This window comes from Rhamphochromis sp. 'chilingali' (assembly GCF_963969265.1).
Source record: "Rhamphochromis sp. 'chilingali' genome assembly, chromosome: 1".
Taxonomy (NCBI): Eukaryota; Metazoa; Chordata; class Actinopteri; order Cichliformes; family Cichlidae; genus Rhamphochromis; species Rhamphochromis sp. 'chilingali'.
In genome coordinates this window covers 33006714-33031018 of record NC_137929.1, presented here as the reverse complement: position 1 = coordinate 33031018, position 24305 = coordinate 33006714, and the positions used below count along the sequence as shown (strand labels likewise).

General features: G+C 43.8%; 1 protein-coding gene across 1 annotated transcript in view; it reads left to right on the top strand.

The window, feature by feature from the left end:
- Window positions 1–738: 738 nt before the first annotated feature.
- Window positions 739–24305, top strand: part of nwd2 (NACHT and WD repeat domain containing 2) — a 55533-nt gene continuing 31966 nt past the window's right edge. Inside the window, exons 1-3 of the mRNA XM_080905477.1 lie at window positions 739–900; window positions 1850–2021; window positions 13755–13843. Of these exons, the coding sequence (XP_080761603.1) occupies window positions 886–900; window positions 1850–2021; window positions 13755–13843 (276 nt within the window). The 5' untranslated portion in view covers window positions 739–885. The remainder of the gene's footprint in view (window positions 901–1849; window positions 2022–13754; window positions 13844–24305) is intronic.

Here is a 24305-nt window from a genome sequence, read left to right as displayed (position 1 = left end):
ACTCCAAAAAAAAAAAAAAAAAAAAGTAATATAGCATTTAATTAAAAGGTTCATTTAAGGCCATAAAGTTGGGCTAAGTTATAAGATATGGTGGAAAAAAAGTCAAAATACAATGACGAGATGTTACAATAGAATTAATTTAAATAGGCACTTAAACTTTACTTGACGTCTACTGGGTTAAAAAAAATAAATAAAAGACTACCACTAAGGGCTTCTGGGTAAATGTAACGTCGCTGCTCGTTACTTTATTTGCGTCGTGACTGTTTTAAAGAGTTGTAACGTCATTTACGGCAGCACACTGCTGACTTCGCGGTCCACTGCAATCTTAATAGAGACTGAGGGAGCACCAGTCCGTCCACTGGAGTGGAGGGAGACAGTGGAAAAAGAGCATCCAGCAGAGCTTCTCTCGTCTGTCACCGCCGTCAAGTCAGACGTTAAAAGCTGGGGCACTACCGGAATTGAAGTTGTCACTTTCAACATAAAAGCGCAACTTCACTGAACGAAGGTTAGGTGAGTACTGAGCTGAAGGCTGTGCATATTTCTTTGCTTAACAAACATACGATATGGGAAATAATTATATCCCTAGGTTTAACGAAGTCTAAACTTCTTGGTAGACCCTTGAAAAGCGACATGATCAAAAGCTGTAGCTTTATTTTGAAAATATCCACCGGTAGCCGCGCTCTTATTTTGTCCGGCTTCGCGCTCCCTGTGCCTCTCAGAGCTCGGTCGGCTCGCAGAGACAGCAGGATGCCAAAGGGAGCACTCCGGCACACGGCGTCCGTTTTACCGTCTCCCCACGTCGTCTCTCAGTCACGGCAACTCTGATGGGCGTTTTTATCTTGCCTTTACCGCCCTCGACGCTTGGATATTTTCGGAAGCCACGAAATGAAGCGAATGAATGTGAGCAACAAGAAGTATCCTGTTGTTGTGCCTGTCTCCAGCATCACTAGTAGTCAAGTACTCTCTGTGGATGCGGTGCCCCTAAGTGATTGTAGTTGTCTGATTCTTAAGAGGATTTGATGTAGTGATCAGTAGTGGACTACCCAACTTTTTTCCCCCTCCCGCCTTTTTGTTGTCTATTTTTTTCTTTTTGAGGTTTTCCGTCTTTGAAACAAAGATTTCAGGATAGACCAACTCCGGAAAACCGGCGACTTCACATCTGCTCCCGGCGGAATAACCATTGTTAGCGGTTATTCGCCTTTCACAAGCATCGTCTCTGGGGTGGGAACACGACTGATGCTTGCCTTGTTCGTCCATACGAGTTTTGTATCGTCTCGTTCTTGTTTGTCTGTTTGTCCCACAGTGGCATGAAAATTCATGAATGCGTCCAAGGACATGTATACAAATTACGCATGCACCATGACGGTAGTAGTCTGTGCGTAATATCCTATTATTATACCCCTACTACACGAATGCAATAACAAACTTCAGTCTCATACCTGTGTTTGGAGAAGATTTGACAGATCCATCCTAACTTGATTGGTGTGTGTGAAGCATGGACGTTATGACTATGACAAGGTAGACTACTAGATCATGTTTTATAAATAGATTTTAGAGTATTTTAAGTAAGCTTAACCACCTTAAGACTAATTAGGGTTCATGCCATACCAGTGCCTGTAAAGGTGGTCAAACTTAGTAGCAAATTATAATAATAAAATAATAGCAAACAGCTATTAGACACAGCTCCATGCCTTTGCCATAATTAACGCTCCCTGCATGCGTGCGTGTGTGTGGATGGATCAGGTGAATCTGCGCGCAAACATGCATGTGTTTTCCATGTGCCTGCCTGTGGGTCCCTGGCCGTGCTAACATGCCCTCCTCCCTCCCTCCTTTCTGTGCGTGTGTACAGCCACGCTGGAAGTCGCCTCCTATGTGGCCGTCGGGAGTGGGGAGCAGGCAGCCCTGCCCGCGGGAGTCTGCGCTGCGCAGGGCGGCCATCAGCGGCAACATCAACGCCCTGCCGCCGCACCACGTCCCCACCGGCCGCAGCGTCCGGGTCTTCATCTGTGCCAACCCCGACGGTAAGAGTGTCAGCGTGACACCCCCCCCCTCTCTGCCTTCCTACCCACCACTCCTTCCTCCTCCTCCTCTACCTCTCCCTCTTTTGAAGCCCGTGCACCCTCACAGTGACACAATGCTCTCGAGTATTTCACCATATTCTTCATGTCTGGAGCCGTACTCTGGCTTAAAAAGAATTTCTGGGTGAAATCAGCCACGCTCATTTCAAGACAGCGTCTCAAAAGTGCAGCAAGAGGCTCGTGCAGCTCCGCCGCTTTGAAGCTCGGGGTCCTGTGATCCACTATTGATTCAGGTCTCCTTTGGAAAGACGGGTCAGGACTCTCAGATTGAGCCACAAGCTGCGACATTTAAAGACCGGCTTACTTTAGCGGCTGGCGACGTCTCAGATGAGGTTACATTAGACCATGTGACAACTTTGACTCAAGTGAAATTGTGTATGTCACTGATGCAATATAGAGCAGACTGCTTTCAACCTAGCAGAGTGCAAGACAGTCGGGTCGTGAGGGAGACACCCAGTTGCAGCTCTGTATTTGAATATGCCCTTTGGGTAAGGGGGTAAAAATAGGCTCTGCAAAACTGGAGTAAACAAGGCAAGGGAAGTAGAGTAGGCTACGAGAGAAAGGGATGGAGGGAGAGTGGAGGAGGAGGAGAGAAGCAGGGCACGCCAAGGATTTAAAAAGAGAGTTTGCCTTTGTCGATACGTCACTGTCATTTGCCTTCCCTCACTGAGCAAAATTGCTCTGGACCCCAGAAAAACCTGAATGAGCTGACCCTGGATTATTGCACTGTAATGGCCTCTCACCGCTGAAAAGTCTGGCATTGTTTAGCCACCTGTAGCTGAGTCAGATGTTTAAACCGTACCGCCTCAGCACGAATTTAACGCTCCAGTCTACACGTGGATTGAAAATAAGGACGAGGGGGACGTTCCGAGGAGTTCTTTTCACACCGATCGCACTAATGGAAAGACCCGCATCTCAGCCCGAGGCACGAAGACAGCTAATTATGAGCTGCTGTTTTGAGATGCCTGGTATCCAGCTTCTACTAATGAAGCCGTAGAGGTGCAGAGGCACAGCCGATTCTCCCTCAGCCTCACCTCGGTCAAATAAAACAGCAGTTCTGTGCGTTTCTTTTGGTTTCTTTGGTCAGAGGTCAGGCAATTAGCCACATTATCACTTACATAACACGCTCGCACTGTTCTCAGGTACTTTCCCATACTTTTAAACTTTCTTGTTTATGTCTGCAGGCGCTGCATGCAAGGAAAGCATAAAAGAAAGGCTGTTATTAGTGGATGTCACCCAGGTCAGCCCACAGCCTGACTGCAGAGCTTCTTTCTGCATGTTCACTAGAGGGGGCTATCCATGCATTTATTTACTGCACTTCACACAACTGTACGTGCATTCAGACAGCTGTTGTGCATTATTGCACATCGACATCACACTTTTACGTCATTTTTCCACAACTCATCATGTAGTGAAAAAGCAAGTCGGGATTGAGGCTGGAAACTCAGACAAAGGTCAAGTTTGCAGCCCTTTGTCTGAGCTGCATTCAGATATGGGAAGATGAGCTCTGCTTCCACATGCAGGAGTTGATGGTCAGGTGGACTCACTCAATCTTTCCCTTGGTAACAGTTGGCGAAATATATGCTGCATATAACCCAATAGATTTACTATTTGTAACGTCAGACACTAGAAAGGGGAACAGCGCTGTTGGAAGTGATCACCTCGCTGTCGTAAAAGTGTAACTGCTTGGTTTTATTGCGCCTGATGATCCGGGGATCTCTGCTTTGACTTATATATATACACACAGACACACACGCTTGCAACGTGTGTTACGGTGTAGGCTCTGCTGAATACAATGACCCTGATGCACCTTAATCAGAAAGCCACAGATGACCGCAGAGCACGGTCTCCGGTGCGTTCGCCCTCGCGGACCTCTGCTGTGTTTGTTTACATCGCCTAAAAAGGGGCACGACACTCAATTTGAGCAGTAATTTAAAAAAAGAGCACAAGATCACTGCAGAAAGTTTACTCGCCAGTGCGGCGATACAGACTCTATAGAGGCATTCGCGTCCTTGCCACAGTGTACAGCAAAGAAATCCCTCCTCCTGTGGATTTTAATGAATCTTGGCTCAGGTGGATCTGTGTGTGTGGGTACAGCCGATCAATTAAAACCCCCACTATCTGTTCTTGCCAGTAGTCAGACGGCGGCAACAAACCAAAGAGAAATCTTTGGCCCGTCTTACCGGCCCATCTTTGTGTGTCTCGATTCATATGAACGTATCAATACAACTCCATTACCTTGCTCTAGTCACCCCAGGGGCTCTGTTACTGGGTATGCACTATAGTGAGGTATTTGTATGCAAGCTATCACATCACCTAAGCTGTTTAAAGTTGATAAAAGGCACCGGGCCTTTAGGGATACGATGCATGAAATCACCTAAACCTCCAACGCACCGCCATCAAGGCTACAGCATGTCACCACAGAGACCACTAATTATATTACATTTCACCTTGCAATTATTCCCAGTGTTCCAGCTGGCTCTATTTAACTTTCTTTTCAGCTTGTTTTGTGGCTTCTGAGCGCAGATTTCCTTTAAAAAAATTCATCCCTAATTCTCTCCTAATTTTTTGGGATTGTGTCTGGTGAAAGAAAACAAAAGAGAGAGAGTGGGAGGGAGGGATCGGCAGGCAGGAGCTGCAGGGAGATGGCAGGCGGAGAGCGTGGCTTTTGTTCAGTGAACTGCTCCTCCTGGGCCCGGCAAGTGCCGGAGTTTCGGGACGAGCCCAACCCCATTATGCGGCGAGTTTATGACACGTGCCGCCGAGGCGGTTTTTACCCTCTTGTGGCGTCTGCTTTCCTCCTGAGGGTAGAAAGGAAGCTCACACCGACTAGTTTGGCAGCAGCTTTCAGTGACCTCTTCTCTGAATTTTCCAGAGTGCTGCGGAGCAGTTCGGCAACCTCCCTCCGGGAACGTTGTTCTGACAAATTCTGCAGCTGCCCTGTCATACCCGTCTAACTCCCTGGGTGTTGGAGCCATTTCATGGAACGCACTGTAAAATATTTTGTCAGGAGTGACAGCGATGAAAGGAAGCAACGTGCTCCCATAATTCCTGGAAAACAGATGCGACTTGTAATCGGTTTATATTAAATAAGCCAATCGTTGTCTTTGTGTGTGAATGCGCACATAAACTGCACTTCAGAGACAGAGACGGGGCGCTTTTCAATCTCATATTGAAACTAGCACGCCCCAGTAAATGTTTTTTTGTGCGTCTTGAGAGATATTTTAAATTTGCTAATGGTTTCTGAGTCAGATTGACTTCCAGTTATTTAAACTTACTGATGGACTAAGTAGAGAAAGGCAACTTTCCAAACTGATCAAAGTAAAAGGAGGAAAGGAAAAAAGACACTGTAAAAGACGGGAACATCTTTTACAGTAATTTGTATTTGTGAATACAGTTGAAAACCGTAAATGTTGGTGCTTTGTTACACTTTTTTTTTTTTTTTTTTGATTGAAGTCCGACTCGACTCGCAAAATCAGGATGGATCACGTCCCACTACCTCATCAACCTCACAGTCAACCTTAAATACTGCTGCGACTTGAATGAGGTGGCTGATCAGACTTTGGACAGTTCCATGCTGCCGTGTGTAAAGACTCAGTTCTGTAACATTTGAATTCAAGGCATCAAATACATTGTGAAAAAAAATTCTACATTTTTCAATTTCGAATTTTATGATTTTGCAAAAAATTCCTCCTGAAAAAACATGCAGGGGCCAAAAACAGAGTCGACATCAAGTGATGATGAGCAGGTCCTGATGTTTCTAAGCAAGCAAAGGAAAAAACTGAGATTCTGGGTTCATCCAGTAATCAGGAGAAGGCAGCAGCAGGGAGAATTTCATGGTTCGATCCAGGAGTTGAAGCTGTATCACGGCCGCTTTTGTACATATTTCGGGATGTCAGCGGAGCATGGCGCAGGTTTCCATGACCTCCCTTTGGTGTAAAGTGTAGGTAACACAGTACCTTTTGTCTATATAGTGTGCTTGGTTTCCAGGTTTATGTGGCTGACAGCAGTGTTAAAGTTCAGCAACATGACAGACGATCCTGAAATGATTAATCACCTGCAGCCAGCGTTCATCCTCAGGATAGCTGTCACAGTAGCATCCATGCATGCAAAGGGGGCTGGAGTCACATACATAAACTACAAAGCAGAAATGGAAACGTGGAGAAAAGCCTGCAGCTCCAACACTTATTTAGCATCTACTTTACCTTAAGTTCATTTACAGTAATAAATCGTTTATGGGTTATTTTAATTGGTGAGTCTAAATGTACAGCAGGTGTGAATATGAGCGTCTGTCTCTCTGTTAGTCCTGTAACAGATTGGCGACCTGTCCAGGGTGTAACCCCCTCCCACGGCCCAACCACCATGACTCTGAACTGGATCGTTTCCGTAGTTACGTTGTCCTATCATCCCGTGTTAGACTGCCAATAACTGACACACTGGGGCAGGTCCGGGGAGGGTTTAATTGGCACTGCGCACCCTCCATAAAGCAGACTCTCCACACAGCAGGAGCAAGAGGAGGCGCACACCTGGGAGTTTAATTTGTTCCATGATGATGAGCCTCATTCACAGACACGGTTGAACAATTTAGCGTGCCAAAATTAGTAATGATCAATGGCGGGATATCATATAGACATAATATTTGCCTTTTTGCTCCTTTATACTTGTTTTTTTCTGTAAGCCTATAGTTCTGCTGACCTGTTCGGTCACCAGGAGTGGAGCCTGCAGCTTAAGATGACTCAACACAGAGATGCTTGACCCCTCTCTCCTCAGACACAGCCGAGTCTTTCACCAACAAATACAAACACCTGGTAGAAAAACAGTTGATGAGAGGAGATAAACCAGTGTCTCTGCACGCACACGGTTACATTAAGTTCTAACTGAAAGTCAAATGAAGAGATGGAGACACTCTTTCTCTGATTTCTCTGGTTTTATTTGGAGTTTTATGCAGAGATACTGACACGAGGTAGATTGCTTTTAATATGACTCTTATAATTATTTTAATATAGCTTTAATGGAACTGATAGAAAAACATCACCTTGATTGGGAAGCTGCTGGCGATCCTGTGACCATCGTCAGTCCATGAGGTCATGGTCCAGCTGCACATACAAAGCTTACACTCTGCATAGAATAGCAAACCTAGCTGTTGGTCTTCCTCTATAGTTCCTTCAAGCACTCAGTAAATATACTGCAGTTGTCTTCACAAAGGTCATACTGCATGCAAGTCGCCTAAAACGGATACTTTCAGGATTCAAATGAATGCTAAGATTAGAAAATGTTGGTATAAAGTAGATGTAAACACTGTAAGCCAGAATAAATGAGTCTGAATAAACAGTACTTTAAAAATCCAAAGCAAATGTAATACGAGCCCAATAGGCGTCTGATTGCACATTATATAAAAGGAGCGTCGACATCCTCCACATCTGCTGATGTTACGAAACAAGAAAAAACATCCAGGAAGTCATCTCCACCTACTAACATGTGGAGCGCCACGATAACTCAGGAAACCTTACCCCGTCCGCCATGGATAAAATGCATAATAATGCAACCTGGCTCTATTTTTAGAGGGTCACAGAGGGTTTCCACTTGAAATTACTGTGACTAAAATGTTTGGAGCATTTGTTGTGCTTCATTTTTGTTGTCTAAAATTTTTTGGTAATTTTTCAGATGAGACTGAAACAGGTGCACTAACATTAGAAATTTGTGACTCATTGGTATAAAAGGTGTTTATTTGCGCTGTAATTCACATGCGAATGGAACTCTGGGCCGGCTGATCTGAGCCCAGTGTTGGTAATTTCGACAGCTTTTCAGTCTTTGGGGCTGAATTTCTGGGTATTTTTCAGCCCTGGGGCTTAAGGGGTTAACCAGAGAGCTGAGTGAGTCTCAGTGAGGAGGCAAGATATTAGTCTGAAACTTCCATGAATTACAAGGTAGCATGCCGTGTCCATGGTTACTGCCATCTTCTACAGGGAGGAGAGCCTGTGAGATGTTGAAATTCTCCGCTCGTTGCGGCTCGCTGCAACATAGCTGTAAAAGGTTGTGCATTTAAGGCACGAATGCGAACATGTCAAGCCCTAACTGCCCCACACGAGTGGCTTTTGAGTGAACAGCTGCAAGCACAGATGTTACAAAATGAACATTTTCATGTTTGGTAGACCGGTTGTGCGTGCGGTCACTGTTGTGGATGTTAAATCAAATGCAAATTAAGTTGCTGGCAGAGAGACCGTGGGGAGTCCTCTAGTCACGGTTACATGCAATACCGAGGTACCATCCATTACTGTACTTTGCTGTTTTCCCTGGATGCGCGTCATCAAGCGCGAGTGGAGGGGCCGCGGTAACCTCTGGCGGGTTTTCCTACATCCCGATTCGGTCTCCTTGTGCTCAGGAAATGCAGGAACATCTGGCCTTTATGGATGGCCGATTTACACAGCCACAATTTGCCTTCAGTATCTTCCAGGTCACTCGGTATTGATTTGCTCACTGACTATGCGTTTACTTTTCCACAGTTGACGCTTGTGTGGTACAGTGAACAGCCTGAGAAGGAAATGCTTTCATGTTTTAGCCCAGTGCATCACCATCCAGTCGAAGTCTAAGTGTAAACCCTAAACCGCAGTTTGTTGTGTCTCTCGTCTGTGTTCGTTTCATTACGTCCAAATAGACAATCCACAGTATCATCCTAGAAAACATCTGTTCTTCAGTTTTTATCTGACTCCAACTTTTGGTCATTATTCACAACATACAGTTGAACTAAACTGTCCAACTAAAAACGTCATAAATTGACTTTTCAGAAACTCATGATGTCATCAGAGAACAGATACTGATCAGCCCAATCAGTGACCTTAATGCGGTATGATGATATTCTACGCAGACTTTATTTTGTTAAAGAAGAATTAAAGTGAAGATATGTGCAGATGTGCATGATTGTTATGAATCCCCATCTTGTTCATGTATGCATATGACCGAGAGGGCGTTTTTGAATTGCTTTGTGAAAATGTAAACCCCATAAAATTCTAAGGTTTTACATATTAGAAGATAATAATAAAAACACGTGATCCTTAACAGATCCATCCATCTTCTTCCGCTTAACCCCTCAGGGTCACGGGGGTGCTGGGTACGCCCTGGTTAGGTCACCGTTCTGTTTCGTGCCATGTCATTATTTATTTACATTATAAGATTCGGTTACTTGTAAAACCCCCTAAATGGCCTGTATTTGTATAGCGCTTTACTTAGTCCCTATGGACCCCAAAGCGCTTTACACTACATCCAGTCATCCACCCATTCACTCACACATTCACACACTGGTGATGGCAAGCTACATTGTAGCCACAGCTGTCCTGGGGCGCACTGACAGAGGCGAGGCTGCCGGACACTGGCGCCAACGGGCCCTCTGACCGCCACCAGTAGGCAACGGGTGAAGTGTCTTACCCAAGGACACAACGACCGAGACTGTTGGAGCTGGGGCTCAAACCGGCAACCTTCCGATTACAAGACGAACTGCCAACTCTTGAGCCACGATCGCCCGTTGTTCCACAAGTCTTGTGCTTTAGCGGCAATAGTTTGAATTAAGAGTTCTGTATGACTTTAATCAGCCTCTTTCACCATTACAGGGGAATTCTAGCTCACTCTTCTTTACTGTGTTCTTCAGACCATTGAAGTTTGTGGTTAAGCATTTCAGTCGTCTTGAGGACTTTGATTGGAGCATAGCAGCAGCTTGCAACTGTGCTTTGGGTCATTGTCCTGCTGTATGACCCAGTTTTGGACAAACTTTACCTGCTGCAAAGATGGCAGAAGACTCTGGAGTACTTTGGTAATCAGACAAATTCATGGTCGACTCAAAGCCCATGGAGGTAAAACAAGCGCAAATCATGACCCCTCCACCACCGTGCTTCACAGTTGGTACGAGGTCTTTGTGCTGATATGCTGTACCTTGTTTTCACCAAACATAGCCCTGTGCATTAGGGTTAAACATTTCCACTGTGGTCTCATCTGTCTAAAGGACATTGTTCCACAAGTCTTGAGCTTTGTTGAGATGCAACTTTGCAAAGCTAAGCCATGCTGCCATGCTCTCTTTAGAGAGAAGAGGCTTTCACCTGGCAGCATCTCCAAACAAAGGATACTTAATATCACTACTTTTTAAAAACTACTCTAGTGTAGTTTAAAAATATATACAAATGGAGCTGGAAATGAGCGTATCAGGTCAGCCTGCAGAACCAAAGATGACAAAAAAGGACCGTAATTGTCTGGACTGTGTCTGTCAGACTTTCTTTCTCTGCTCCAGTACAGTGGAGGTGAATGGAAGCACTGATGCATTGTAGATCCTCCAGAGCAGCAGTGAGTCTGAGTTTCTCCTGAATATATTAAATTCCACTGACCTCTGTGGTATCCGGCAGAAATCTGAGCGACAGACTAAACCTGGCCCTTAAACCCTTAAATCACATCAGAAACGCACACACAGACACACACAGTGAGGATGACCGCTCTGTCCCGCCACTCTACTGTTTGCTGAGACACCCGTCTTGTGGACAACGCTCTCTCTCTTTTAATCAAAGATCCCCAAAGCAGTTGTGTATACTGAGTGCCTCTGGAGTGAAGCTTGATGAGAGCAGAGTGATTGCTTTGTCAGAGCCTTGTTGATGAGACTCAGAGAGGGCAGCTGTAGAGTGATCGCCATCTGGGGGAATGAGTGACCAGCAGAAGCAATGTCAAGCATAACCAACTATAGAGGGAAATGTGGAGATTTTAATACCGAACGTTGCAGCTTTCCAAAGTGTGGCTTTTGTATCATTTTTCAATCAAGCCAGTTGGGCGTTTGACGGTTGTTTGGACAAAACAAGCAATCTGACGCCATCATTTTGGACTTCTGATGGATATTCCTGTTATTTTCTTCTTTTTTTTTTTAAATGCTTAAAATAAGTCAGGATGAAACAAATGATAAAAAAAGAGCAGGGAAAGCGTCGGGGACATTTGGCTGCTTTTCTCTGTTCAACTGACTGCCCATTCGTTACCCAAAAGGACAAGGGAGAGGGAGGAGGAGAGGGGAGAAAGGGAAGCTAGAAAGGAAAATAAAGCAAGTTGACAGGACATATGTGAAAGGAAAGATAGATTGGTCGGTGCTATTGAAATGAGCAGATTGGAAAATTGTAGGGAGGGACACACACAAGCACACACGGAGCGAGAACGCGGGCGAGTGAAGGATCTAGTCTTTGTCCCTTTGCACGTGGGAGCGCAGACACACACATACATCAGGCTGCCATAACTCATCATCATCCCACAAAAAAAATAAATAAAAAGAAAGAAAGAGAGGAGGAGGGGGAGAGGAAGGCATCTCACTGTTATCAGCACAAAAACAAACAACAACACAGTTTAGTCTGTCAGGTCGAGCGAGATGCAGATTTGGATTGGACTTCTGCGTCGTCCCGAGCACACGACAGGCCAAAATCCTCAAATTCTGCTGTTTTCCCTCTGCTGTGACCCCCCCAATCCGTGTCAGTGTAAACTATTACACGTTTATTGTTGTCAAACGTATCGCTGATGGAATGAGATGAGCGCTCCTTTGATGCAGCAACTGCCATTTATTTAATTTGCATACGATTACAGCCGTTCGGTTTTTCGAGCTGACATTTTGCTGGGTTAGCTGTGGGCAGATACATGTACGGTCACGGCCCGAAGCCTTACTAAAGATAGATGAGAGATAGATACGTCAGACTAAATTTGTGGGCTCCTCTACTCGTGCTGCATATGACACAGTTAGCAGCTGAAGGGCTGTTTACCCGCCATGTGTGCGCGCGTGCCCGCATGTGCGCGCGTGTTCGAGCCGGCTACTCGGTCACACAGGGCCTCTCTGTTGGGCATATTCTGTTTTTAACTATCCGTCCACACCCTTCAGATAAAGAGAGGGAGAAAGAGGCCGGGACTGTCCAAATGAATTACAGCAACCATTTGGTAGATAGTGAAAAAGAGGGGAGAGGAGGAAAGAAAGTGGGACACAAAAACAAGCCGTTGGGCACTCGCTCTGTGACACTGACTGTCCAATATGATCACTGCCTGTGTAATTCTGGATAATCCCACATTCTTCAAGAGTGTGAACACTGCCGGCTCTTCTAGCTAATCATGTTTTTATAGGTGTAAAAACAAAAGAAAGGTGAGGTACACATTTGAGAGTTACATACACATTGACACACTGGCTGAATTTGAGCTGACAGGTGAAACTATCAGTCCCAGTGTGAGGTTTATACCACAGCTGCCTGAAATTAACAGTACTGGAAATAACTGAAATCATCTTTTGTTTCTGTAATGATTAATCCAGCAGTATGCACAAGCTCTGTAAATTAAATGATGTCTTTAATGCTAAAGAACAATTCTTCTTATCAATTTAAAGACGTTTGGTTTTTTTCTTAGTTTATGAGAGATTATGACAGCTGGTCTAATAAATTTGTTAAGCCCTGCATATGCGTGTTGCATAGACTGTATATAAAAGATGGACATAAGCTCAGGAGGGAATCTGGCTGATTTTAAGGATACGATGAACCCGTGTACATTAGCTGCTTGTTGTTGACTAGGTGACCACGCCCCCGAGAAAACTTACTGTTTCCTCTAAATGTGAACATAGCATGAACATCATGTTTGAGTAAAGACTTCAAAATATGAAGGAAAATGTTTACTCAGCTCAAACATCAAATGAAAACTCTTTTTTGTCAGACTTATATTGACTGACTTGTTTGTGTAAGCAGAGCAGTCGCCCCCTGCTGGCCGTAGGAAAAAGCGGCGATTTAGCAGAGCGTTCTCATTCCCGACGCGTAACATGCCGACAATTTGTCACGTCCCGAGGCGTCCCATGGGAAGGCGAAAGGTAACCGCGTCCCTATGATACGCGTGCCGTGTATTCCAGCCCTAACCCTAACCATGACCTGAAAGGTGTTAGGTAGTGTTTTCCAAAGCAATTAAAGTAAAATACATGTACACGTGCAGATTGAGTCCAAACGGTTCTCATGTTTCCTCCTTTTTCCCAACGTTTGGATGGCTGAAAGCGTAACATCCCGAAAATTTGTCACATAGCGCAATATGTTACGTGTCGGGTTTAAGGATCTTAAATGGATTAGCTTCAATTTTCAGACTGAGATGCTAAATTGCTAAAGCGACACCTAATATGTAGATTTTTGAGTACTTTGAAAGCTGCTGAATCCTTACGTCTGTGAAAGCATTTTGTCAGCTGTGTAAAGGACAGTCGCAAAACTTGTGACCTTGGTGACCCTTGGTTGGCATCAAACAGAAGCAGATAACGTGATTGCAAAATTGTTCCTTGTTAGGGATTCTGAACTTCTGGATGAATAAAAGAGGGAATTTAAAAACATACATGACCCTCAGCTCGCAGGACGACTTGTTGAATAAGAAAAGTAACAGCCAGATTCAATTAACGTTAAATACGTATCCCTATTCTAAACTGTGGCAGCGTGGAGGCAGATTTGCAGAAATATGAATTGTTATTAAGCAGATTATAGTAATTATTAATGGCTAATTTTTTTGGATGCATTTGAGAAATAAGTGATGGTTTTCTGGAAAAATCCCCAACAATAAATTATTATTTTCACTGGCGTTTCGCAGGCGTGGAGCTCATTAGATTGCGAGTAAAAACGGTTTAATGTGCACCTCTTAATATTTTATCCATTTTTCTATTTTTAGACACAGAGGCGGAGAGGAACGCGCTGAAGGAGCACGTCTATCCCAAACTACGAGACTTCTGCAGGGAGAATTATGGAATTGAATTCCAGGTAAATGGCTGCTTTCTCCTTTCTCTTTCTTTCTAACGTTGATTTATTCTTTTTACGTTTCACCTTCTAACAGCTGCAGATTCTTGTGACTTCCAGAGCATTAGTGCTTTCATATTTACATCATAGCTTACACAGCTATAAGGTGCCCGGAGGGAACCCCGGAGCTGCTAGCAGAGGCGCCCGTCCCTTTAAGCGGACAGAAGGCCAGCAGAGATAAGGTTTCCATCGGTGAAGGCTGGCACAAATCTAGCTATGGATAAGGCAGCATGATGCAAGGGCTTTCCCTTTGTTGTTGTCAGAGGACGGCTGCATTCTCCCTGCGGTGTCCACTGATCGAGATCATTTGCATTGCAAATTAGCATCAGTGTTCACAGAAAGATCCCTATCAGAGTTTTGTTTGCTTAACAAATCCAGGTGGGCTGCCTCAGATTGTTCCTGGAAGGATTTGTGGAGATTTGTTTCCGATGAGGGGGCTTATGACCCATGAATTGTTTTAGAGAACGGTAATCAACGGGGTTTCGGTAGCTAATTCTCATTTCACGCCAGGAATGTTTGGATCAAAACAGCTCCAAGCACAAACCATCTGAAAATCTTGGTACATATGTGTTCAGGTTATCTCCCCCTGTATGCATAAGAGTTGCTCAGACACTTGGGTATCGTTCATATTTCAGTGACTGTGGTACTTCCAGATCCTCTTTTAATGTTCTCATTGTCAGTGGGGTTATGGAAGCAAACTACCATGTGGCTCCATAATGAATTATCATTTGTTTTAAATTTTATCATTTCTAATCATAAAACTTAAAATGACCACCCCAGAGAAATGGATATTAAATGTGGCCTACGATTAAAAACCCATAGTACATTAAGAATTCAGTGGCTCCATGGTGTAACGGTTAAAACATTCGCCTTGCATGGGAAAGAGAAGGCACAATCCCAGCCTCAGGGGTTTGCAAGCTGGTGTACTCCTGGTGCCGGTCCCGAGCCTGGATAAATGGGATGGATGCGTCAGGGAGGGCATCTGGTGTGAAATCTGTGCCAAATCAAATATGTGGATCCATCCACTGTGGCGAACCCTTGGGAAATAAGGGAGCAGCAGAATGGACCACAGTACATAAAGAATTCAGGGGCCCTGAACAAGTTTGCACATGAATTTTAACTAAAAGAAAGTAATATGGTGTAAAGAGGAACGCATACATGATTGAAATAGCTGAAATAGCAAGCTTAAAGCGGGATTAATGTTCAAAATTGTTAGCTAGTAGCATGTAAGCTGTTGATAAGGTTTGTTTGTATTTTTGTCTTACAGTATAGATAAAGTGAAAACTTTAGCTAAATATTCTGACAGGTAAAACAACTAGCTAACAGTATGAATACAACATTGGGAACTATTTATTAAAATGGCCAGTAATTAAAAATGTTAGCTACAAGTATTGATAAAAAACATTTAATTGTTAGCAAAACATGCTAGTTGCATATTAGCTTGTTAGCTAAAACTGTTGGATGCATGTCAACTAAAAAAAAAACCCCCGATTTTTATTATTTTTATGGTTTATTGTCTTTTTAAGTTGTTTATTTACAATGGACTTATTATATACACATTAATACAATTTGAGATATAAAGGTTGTAGTGATGTACAGCAAGTTGAAATGCTCTAAAAATGGCACTACAGCATTTACTTGATTTACACTACATTTGTTTAACTTGATTTGATTTATTTGCAAAGACGGCATTTGACCATGTCACAGTTTGTAGTGAACCATAGACACGGCTCACAGCTGCGATACGTGACTGCTAATTTAGAAGCAAGCCTCTTCCAAACATGGAATGAAGACTCCTTGCCTTTAGGAAATTTGTATGTTTTAAACATCAGCTGTTATTTAGCTCACAGTCTTCTGTGATTATTGAATTCATCGGAGCACTTTTTCTCCCAAATTCTGTATTATATGTGCTCAACCGCAGACAAATTCATTACACTGTTGTAGCAAAGTACACAGCACAGTATTGGGAGAAAAACCTACATTGAATATACAGTATAATTAACCCTACGGCGAGCTGAGTAACCTTACACGAATTACACAAGTTTCCAGTATTACAAGCATCTCTGAGATGACTGGACGTGACGGAGAATTACAAGATAAAAGAAGCAAAGTGTTGCAGAGACGTTTTGGCTCCGGTACCCGTGGCCACGTGTCTGTCTGGTGATTCAGCTCGCTGTGATGCAGCATGAGCCGAAGTGATTAAGCAGAAGGCCTGGGAGTTAATACTATGACTCACTTACGCTGCTCATCCTCCTCCTCAACCAAACCCCCCACACCTCAACTTCACCCACACCATGTGAGAACACCTTGGATAAAACTGGAGCCTGATCATGATTTTTCCTAGTTGATACGATGTTGTGGCGAGGACGTCTTTCACGTGTGAAAACCATACATGATTTCCACACACAGGATTTTGTAGGACAAAGACATTTTTTCCATTTCTCTTTTCTTTTGCTTTGATTTGTAATTTATGCATAATCCCGCCTCCCCTTTCACACGCGCCTCGTTTCTCCGCTGGCACACACTGACACACATGTACTATGCCAGGTTGGCGAAACCCAATTCTCCCAGGTCCCTCAGCAGTTGACTCAGTTTCTATCCAGAACCTGATGGAGGATGGATTTGAGGAGATGCGGGGGCGGATAGGGCACGAAAATCCAGCCCAGGGGCCGAGGGCCGCGTCCTCATTCAGTCAACGCTCAACAGCAGCGGGGGGATGAGGTGCCATGATCCCTTTTTAACCATTTTTATTCCCAATGTTTCCTGCTCTCTCTCTCTCTTTCATCTCCCATGTGTATGTGTGTGTGATCACTGTTTTTACATAAATTGCCAGGGTTGTGGTCCATTTATGCTCAACACATTTGTTGCTTTTGCACCAATGTGACATCATCACGCAGCCGCGTCCATTTATAGTCACTGTTACGACATTTTGGTCCGTTTTCAAATCTTTCCCATCACCGTTGCAGATCTTCCACCAGGAGTTCGGTGCCATATGGGCATCGTATAAATGCCTGTACAGGTGGACTCGTTCACAGTCTTGCCTCAAGCTTGTCTATTTTAAAAAATAGCTACAGTAGCAAACAAGCAAGGTTACAAAAATTGAGAGATGCATGACCTGCCGGAGTGACAACAGAGCACGACTTGTGCTTGCACGCAAAGAACAAAGAAGTAGCAAAAACTGCAGTTCCTTTAATGGCCACTTGAGGCTGGCTCCGTCCACACGTAAACGGCGTTTTGGGTCACGGAGATTTTTAAAGACTCCTTGCAGGGTGGAGATTTTCGAAAACTTTTTGCGTTTAGGTATGGACGAGGAAAACGGAGAATTACTCACGCCGTTTTTTTTATGTCATGCTACACGCGATGTTATTGTTTACAGGGGTTAAATTTCTGCAATGGCGGTTAATCAGCAGTTTTTACACACTTACGCGTCACTGTCCCTCCATTTAGAAAGACAGAGGCGTCAGAGTGAACTTCGGACGTGGCTTCAACATTCAACACAGAAGCTCTCACAACCCAAATCCCGACGTCGGTTTCTAACAAAATTGACTTTTTTTGAAAATTCAATTTATGTATGCTGTGTGCATTTTGTTCATTCCAAACTAAAATACTGTCTTCAGTTAATAACATTTGAAATCATGAAGGCACTTGAAAAGTAACACAAAATTATCTGTCTTTCCAGAAAAACAAACACTTTCCAGAACTACTTAAGGTTTTGTGAGGGTACAAAACCCTGTTTACTCTTTCCATCCCAGGCTTCTAGACTTCTGATTGGCCAACATTTCATTTTTAGCCTTTACATGTGGACGGAGATATTTTTTCAAAAGTGCACATTTTTAAATTAAAAAAAAAAAGCTAAAACGGAAAATCTCTGTTTATACAAAAACACCTGTGTTCGTGTGGACCTAGCCTTAGCTTTGCATTCATGCAGTTTATAAATGCAGCTTTTTAACCAAACTAGCTGATAAATTACTTTTCCACCCTTTCATCCATATGAGGACACTTTTCACTCCCAAACCAATGGATGACATCACAGTGCTACACCCATCCTTTATACTGTCCACCAGCAAAATAGATGGATAATAAATATATTGGTAACTTGCATCTTAATAGAGTTCTAATGTCCCTTGTTTTATATTTTTGTGAGTTTTTGTGAAGCTGCTCATGCTTATATGTTGTCTGCTGCTAACAAATATACTTCTATATACTTAGTACCCTAACATATTAAGAGAGTTGATTTTAAAAGACGGGTCATTTGCAGCACTTGACAATAATAAGCTTTTCTGGTGATCAAACCAGCATTGATGGCTTTTCAGCTTATTAGACACGCCTAAATCAAAATTAATGCTGAGCAGTCCAAGCCTGCCTCCATAAGGTTACGGTGTTCTGCTTTAGTTCGGATTGGTTCAGTGGGGATCTGATGTTAGAGGCTCACAAAATCTCCACAAAGGCCTTTTAAGAAAAAGGAAAAACACCACAGTGTTATTGTCAGGGGTCATAAGCGAGAGTCCTCCTCGCCGTTATCGACCGGTTCCTCCTACCACATTGATTAGCCTATAGATTTGGTCCTTAGTCCAGTTTTTATTGTCAATTTCTCATCTCGTGCTGCTCTAAAATACCCAGCCCGCTTACTTCCAACCCATCTTGCATTTGTTAGTCTCATAAATCATGTAACAATACAATCGCTTCCTCCCACAGACTGAAGTCAAACTGAATCTCGAGGCCAGTGGAAGCGGTTCTGTTAATAATGTGGTTGCCAAACTTACTGGCCGTCTCACACACACACACACACACACACACACACACACACACACACACACACACACACACACACACACCCAGTGCAATTCCAATAAAAGTTTTCTGGCCACAGCTGCGCAAATCTGCTCAGCGGCTGTCACTCTGACGGCTTTTACATCTCCCAACACAAGCGGCACGACGAGAGATGAGATGAGGGGTGAGACGACGTTCCGCGATGATTAAAAAGCCTATTCATGCATTCTATTATGCTAAAACGAGGGGTGGGGCTGTCAATTTGGCTTCTTCGGAAAAGATGTAGTGCTCTCGAAATATGTCACACGCTTAAAAGTTTTTTTTTAATCCGTTTCCGTGCACGAGTTTGCGGGAAAACGCAGGTAAAATTGGACAGAAGCGATTTCCCGGAAGACATTTAATCACGTTCCTTCCGTGTCTTCCCACCGAAACTCTGGTAATAAAAAGCATTTCAAAAAGCCTATAAGTATAGCAGGACTTCTGGTTTATTTATCACTCTCCGTCTGTTTACCTGGATGCCAATATTTCCAGATTTTGTGCCTTCACACGTGGGCAGCAGGCCGCCATCTCCGTTCACATCTCTTTCATCTCTAACGGAAACATGTCAGCATACCAACAAACAGCCCCCACAGGACCGATACGACAACCAACAAAGATAATCAGAATCAAATATAAAACACAGCTCCAGTCACATAGAGAACTATTCACTCCACAAACACAGGACCCCTACCTCCGCCACGACGGTTGTATGTTCGCTGCTGTCAGATGCTTCAGAGGAGAGCGTTTGTGGGAAATTTGATGGACAGAAAAATAAGTGAGGGTGGGCTGTAATCACAAAAGCACAGACCTTATTCTAATATTTGCGTGATGATGATTAAGACGTTGCATATTTACACGAATCACTAAATATAAGCTGCTCACATTTGCTTTCCAAATGCCATCCAGCAACACCTACGCTTAATCTCCTGCACTCTTAACCGTCGGGAGGTTTGAGCTCACCTCAACCTTCTTATAGCCGGTGGCCAGCCTAACTAAGAGGTGCAAAAAATAAATAAATTAAAAGAGCGATGTTAGCCAGATGATGTTCTTTGGGCAATGTTTCCTCGATTAGAGAAATGAATAGACTCAGAGCAACTGGTTCCCACAAGCGCAAGCGGTGTGCTTACACTTGCCGAGTCTGTGCTGTCAGGTTTATGAGTGGTTAAAATGCAAAACAGCTTGTATGCCCCGGGATATACAGTCTCTGAAACACTTTAATTCATCTCAAACTGCTTATGTTTTGCATAACTGTTTCTTTGCCGTCTGCAGACATTTCCACATTGATTAGGCCATGGGACGTCTAAAAAAGAAGCATATTCTTTGTCCTCACTCATAGCATACTAGTTCCCAAGCCAGGTATCCTGACTCCACAATCAAAAGGATAAAGACTGAGGAATCCCAAAGGCGAGATTAGCTGCAGGAATAATAATTTAATTTCAGATATTTTGCTTTGTGGTTCAAGTTTGAACCTCCCAGAAGAGGCAACTGCACACTTTCAGACAAGTTTTAGAAACTGAGGCACATCGGTGCATTCGGCTGGCCCACAATTGCTGCACCTCTGCAAGCAGCTTTGCAACCCAGCTCCTGGCTTTCATCCTGTTCCTCCTGCGTTTCATCCTGTCACATCCGTTGCTTCTCCTCTCCCCCCGCCTTCAGGCACGGAGGTATTTAGCTTACAAGAAGCAGACTTATTCTCATTCACAGCAGCGCGCGCAGGCCAGCTGGCATAAATGGATCCTTTGTTTACGACTCCACAGTACACCCACGTTGGTCAACAGGCCTTCTTTTGGGTTTTGCTTATTGGTTTGAGGAGCTTCCCAAGCTGCGCCCGCTCTCATTTAGCTCTCAAGCACTTCCATCTGTTGTGGACGCCATTAAGCAAACAAACCTCATCTTGCATTAGGAACGCTGGTCCCAGCGCAGAGTTCGACAGCCTCTTAATAAGACGAAATGTGATTTTGTTTGAGGAAACTGGCATCCTCGGAGTGCACCGTGCAGAACCCTCTGCCATAAAATATACATCTTCCCCAGCCATTTTTGCTAAAAGCCCACTCCCTCTTCTGCTGCTGATCTTATTACCTCACACTTTTGACAGCTCTCGGTGGCTGAGCTGCAACATCTGAAACACTGTGCCCAAATTACCCCGGTGTGTCAGTGCTTGACAGGTTTTCCTCAAAGTCATCCTCTCTCTGCCTTCATTATTGACAGCTTTAGCCTTTAGAGTCGAGAGTTTAACCTCTTATCATTGCTAAAATAAGAAAGTAACCACGGCATTAAGAGAGCTAACATAAAAGTCAAAATCTCTGCTTAACCCCATCGCCCCTTAGGTGGCCACTTTGTGTTTAAATCACTGCAAGAAATGTATATTTGGGTATGCATTGGGTGCTAAACCTGAGCTTTCCAAAATGGGCCGGTATTCATCAAACATTCTTAGAGATTTACTACATATTCTTAATAAAACTGCCTGCAGCACAGAGCTTAACATATATTCATGTTAGAACTGTATCTATTTTTACCCTTGTTTTTTTTTTAGCCTGAGAGTGCTTCTGTTGGTGGGGTTTTTTGATTACAGGCCCTTTTTTTCCTGCTTTTCCTGCATAATCCCAAAGTCTAATAGTCCGACATTCAATACATTAAAAAACAGGAAAAAAAAAAGGCTTCTCCTGCTCTTGACCCGCCACGGGCAAACGCCTTCCAAGGGCATTAGAAAGCTGCTTAGCAGAAGCTGCTCCATCTCTTACGTAAGCAACGGCACCCCCACCACTCTAGTTTAGGGAAAGCGTGGGGAGAGGGAAAGCTATCAGAGAGAGGAACGGCAAAGACAAAGTTGGCATAAAAGAAAAAGCGAGAAGGAGGGCGAAAAGACACAAGAAAACTGTGAAACGGTTCCAGCCAAATCCAGTCCCACTGGAAGCTTTCTTCATCTAACCCAATAAGCCTTCGTAACTATTCCCCCAGCCAACTGCTTTCCCTCTTAACTTCATTTACGTGTCCTTGCCTGTTTTGGATCGACATTCCCCCTGACTGTTTTTGTTGTTTCTCCCCATCCCTCTGTACTCCGGTGAAGCGCGGCAGGTGACGGGGCAAATTTAATCAGTATATCCTCCCCCACGCACATGCACGCAGTGAACAGATATGACTAATGTCGTCATTTAGCTTTTAATTACAGTGCATCCTCCCCAATCACCTGCTGAAGCCCAGTAGGAACCTATTGTAATCAGGGGCGCTCATCTCACTTCATTCCTCTTCCCTCCGGTCTTTGTCAACACGCGGACGATTGCCGTCCCCCGCACACGGCCATGGGAAGTAGATTAGTGGCGCTGATACGCAGTGACTGATGATGCCAAATGATGAGTTTTACACTACAGGCCAACTCGACGGATGCTAATCATGTGTTCCCACTAACGAGTGGGATAGGGGTTTTTTTTTCCAGTTTTTTTTCTTTTTTCAACTTATAGTCTTCTGGTAGTTGAGGAAAAGGTAAAGGGTCTTTCTCTAACGAAAGCCACAGTTATTTATGTTTATGCAAGCGGTGCCAAATTAATTTGTCTTTTTGTCATAAACTGTTTTTAAAAGATGGACTTGGACATTCGTGGTTAGCGTTTTTTAAGGAATTGTATTGTGATGAAGAGGGTTGGGTCTCAATCGCAGTCTGGTGGTCTCTGATATAATGCAGGTTTAAGGTACTTCCTTGTTGGCTTCAGATTTCCAACCCAGAATCTACATCCTTGTTTTATACCGGTGGTCCCAAAACCCCGGAGTCGTTTGGTACCGGGCTGCGAGAGTTGAAGCTCGGGTGTGAAATTTATGGTTTTCAGGGTTTTTATCGTTAACTCGGTTTCCCTGGGATGTTACTCTTGCAGCTCTTACAAATTAAACAAACACTGCACAATCATAGGGGGAAACTAGCTAACTTTTAAACCCCCTTTATTATGTCTGTTAATTTAAATAAGACCATCACTTACAAAATAGAGCATTGGAGTTTATAGACTTCTTTGCAAACGTTTCTCTTTTTAACCAGAAGATGTGCCCCCTGCTGGCCATTACATAGAAAGCATATTCAAGGCTACTAGCTTCAACATGGGAAGCAGTTTCCGTCTTTCATGTACAGTCTGTTTATTTACCATCTAGCTAAAACAAAAAAAGAAGATATTCTCTGGTTATAGCATCTTAAACTTGAGTGGTTAGAGCAACTGGCTTGTTTTCCAATGATAATATTTGCCTGCCTGAGGCTGTGGAAGAAATAAATATGCTGTTGACAGCTGTCGCCTTTCACAGTAATACAGCTGCTCACAGGTGCACAACAATCAAGCAGATGAGCTGAGGCGTAGTTCCAGCCCTCCTGCTGCTCTTACCAATAATGGGAGAAGCGAATATCTCCCAGACTGTCCCACACTCTCAATTTCTTTGCTGTCCAGTTATATAGGCCTGCCAGTCACTGCTGTTCTCTGCCAAGCTGCGGATGTGTCAGTCATTGTGCCAGGCTAAACTCATTTGAACTAGCAAGTGTGGTGAGCAGCAGAGCATGAAGGAAGACAGCAGCGATGCTGTATCACTTTGGCTTCATCTCAACCCTCTGAAAAACCTCCTTTTTGCCTCTTACGCTCAGCAAGCATGCAGTCAGTCTGGAAAAACAGCTAGTTACGAGCAGCAGAAGAGGGATGAATCATGGGATGATGCTCATACAATAAGGCTGCTGAAACGTGAGCTCCAAGTAGTAAAAGGCCATCATGTGTAGCCATCCATCCATCCATTATTCTTGAGCCTTCACAAGTCAGGCCCAATCCAGCGGGCTGATTTCAGGAAGATGGTAGTTGGTGAGCCCTGAACCAGCAGCATCGTGGTGGAGACACACACTCACATCTTTACAGGCGTTCCCTCAGCCTTCCCTCATCTACTGAGAAATCCTCCCTGCGGCGTGTTTATAGTTGGATTTGTCTCAACTGCCAAAACTTGTGACAAATGTGTTGAGGGAGGATGAGTGTGTGTGTGACTGGTGTAGTGGGTTTCATTGACAGCAAGCAGGTGTGTGTATGTGTGTGTTTAAAGAAAGTACTGGCTTTGCTTCAACTGATTTGCAGACTTTAAGCCCGCTGATCCCCTTTTGAGACGTTTTGCTTTGTTTAATTATACGTGGTCCCTTTTGTGAAATGACAAAACTTGGCATCAGTTTTCCTTAATTTTCTGTGAATACATTACTACTTTGGTTAAATGATTTCCTCTGTTTTATACGGCTAAGCTTATTATGCTTCAGTGTGTCCACAGAAACTGGCCATTCTGTAAGTTTTTAAATTACTGCCAAACAGAGTTTTCTGGGATCTGCAAATATTCTCCAGCTACAGCACGAAATCCATAGTTTTATTTTTTTAAAAGAAAAGGAGAACGCTTCAGTGAATTATTTATTCTTTTCTTATGGAGACTGATTATGAGATTAGTTTAAGTAAGCTATAGGATGTTAGATAATGATGACTGAGCTTAATGCCAGCCCGCCTCAGCTGATGGCTCGTTTACCACTGCAAGCTGCTTTGCAACCCACTCTGTTTGATGTGGCATCATAAGTGTTGCTGTTGTGTCCTGCTCTCTTCTGAAAGGTTTTCTATAAAAACTACACCCTTAC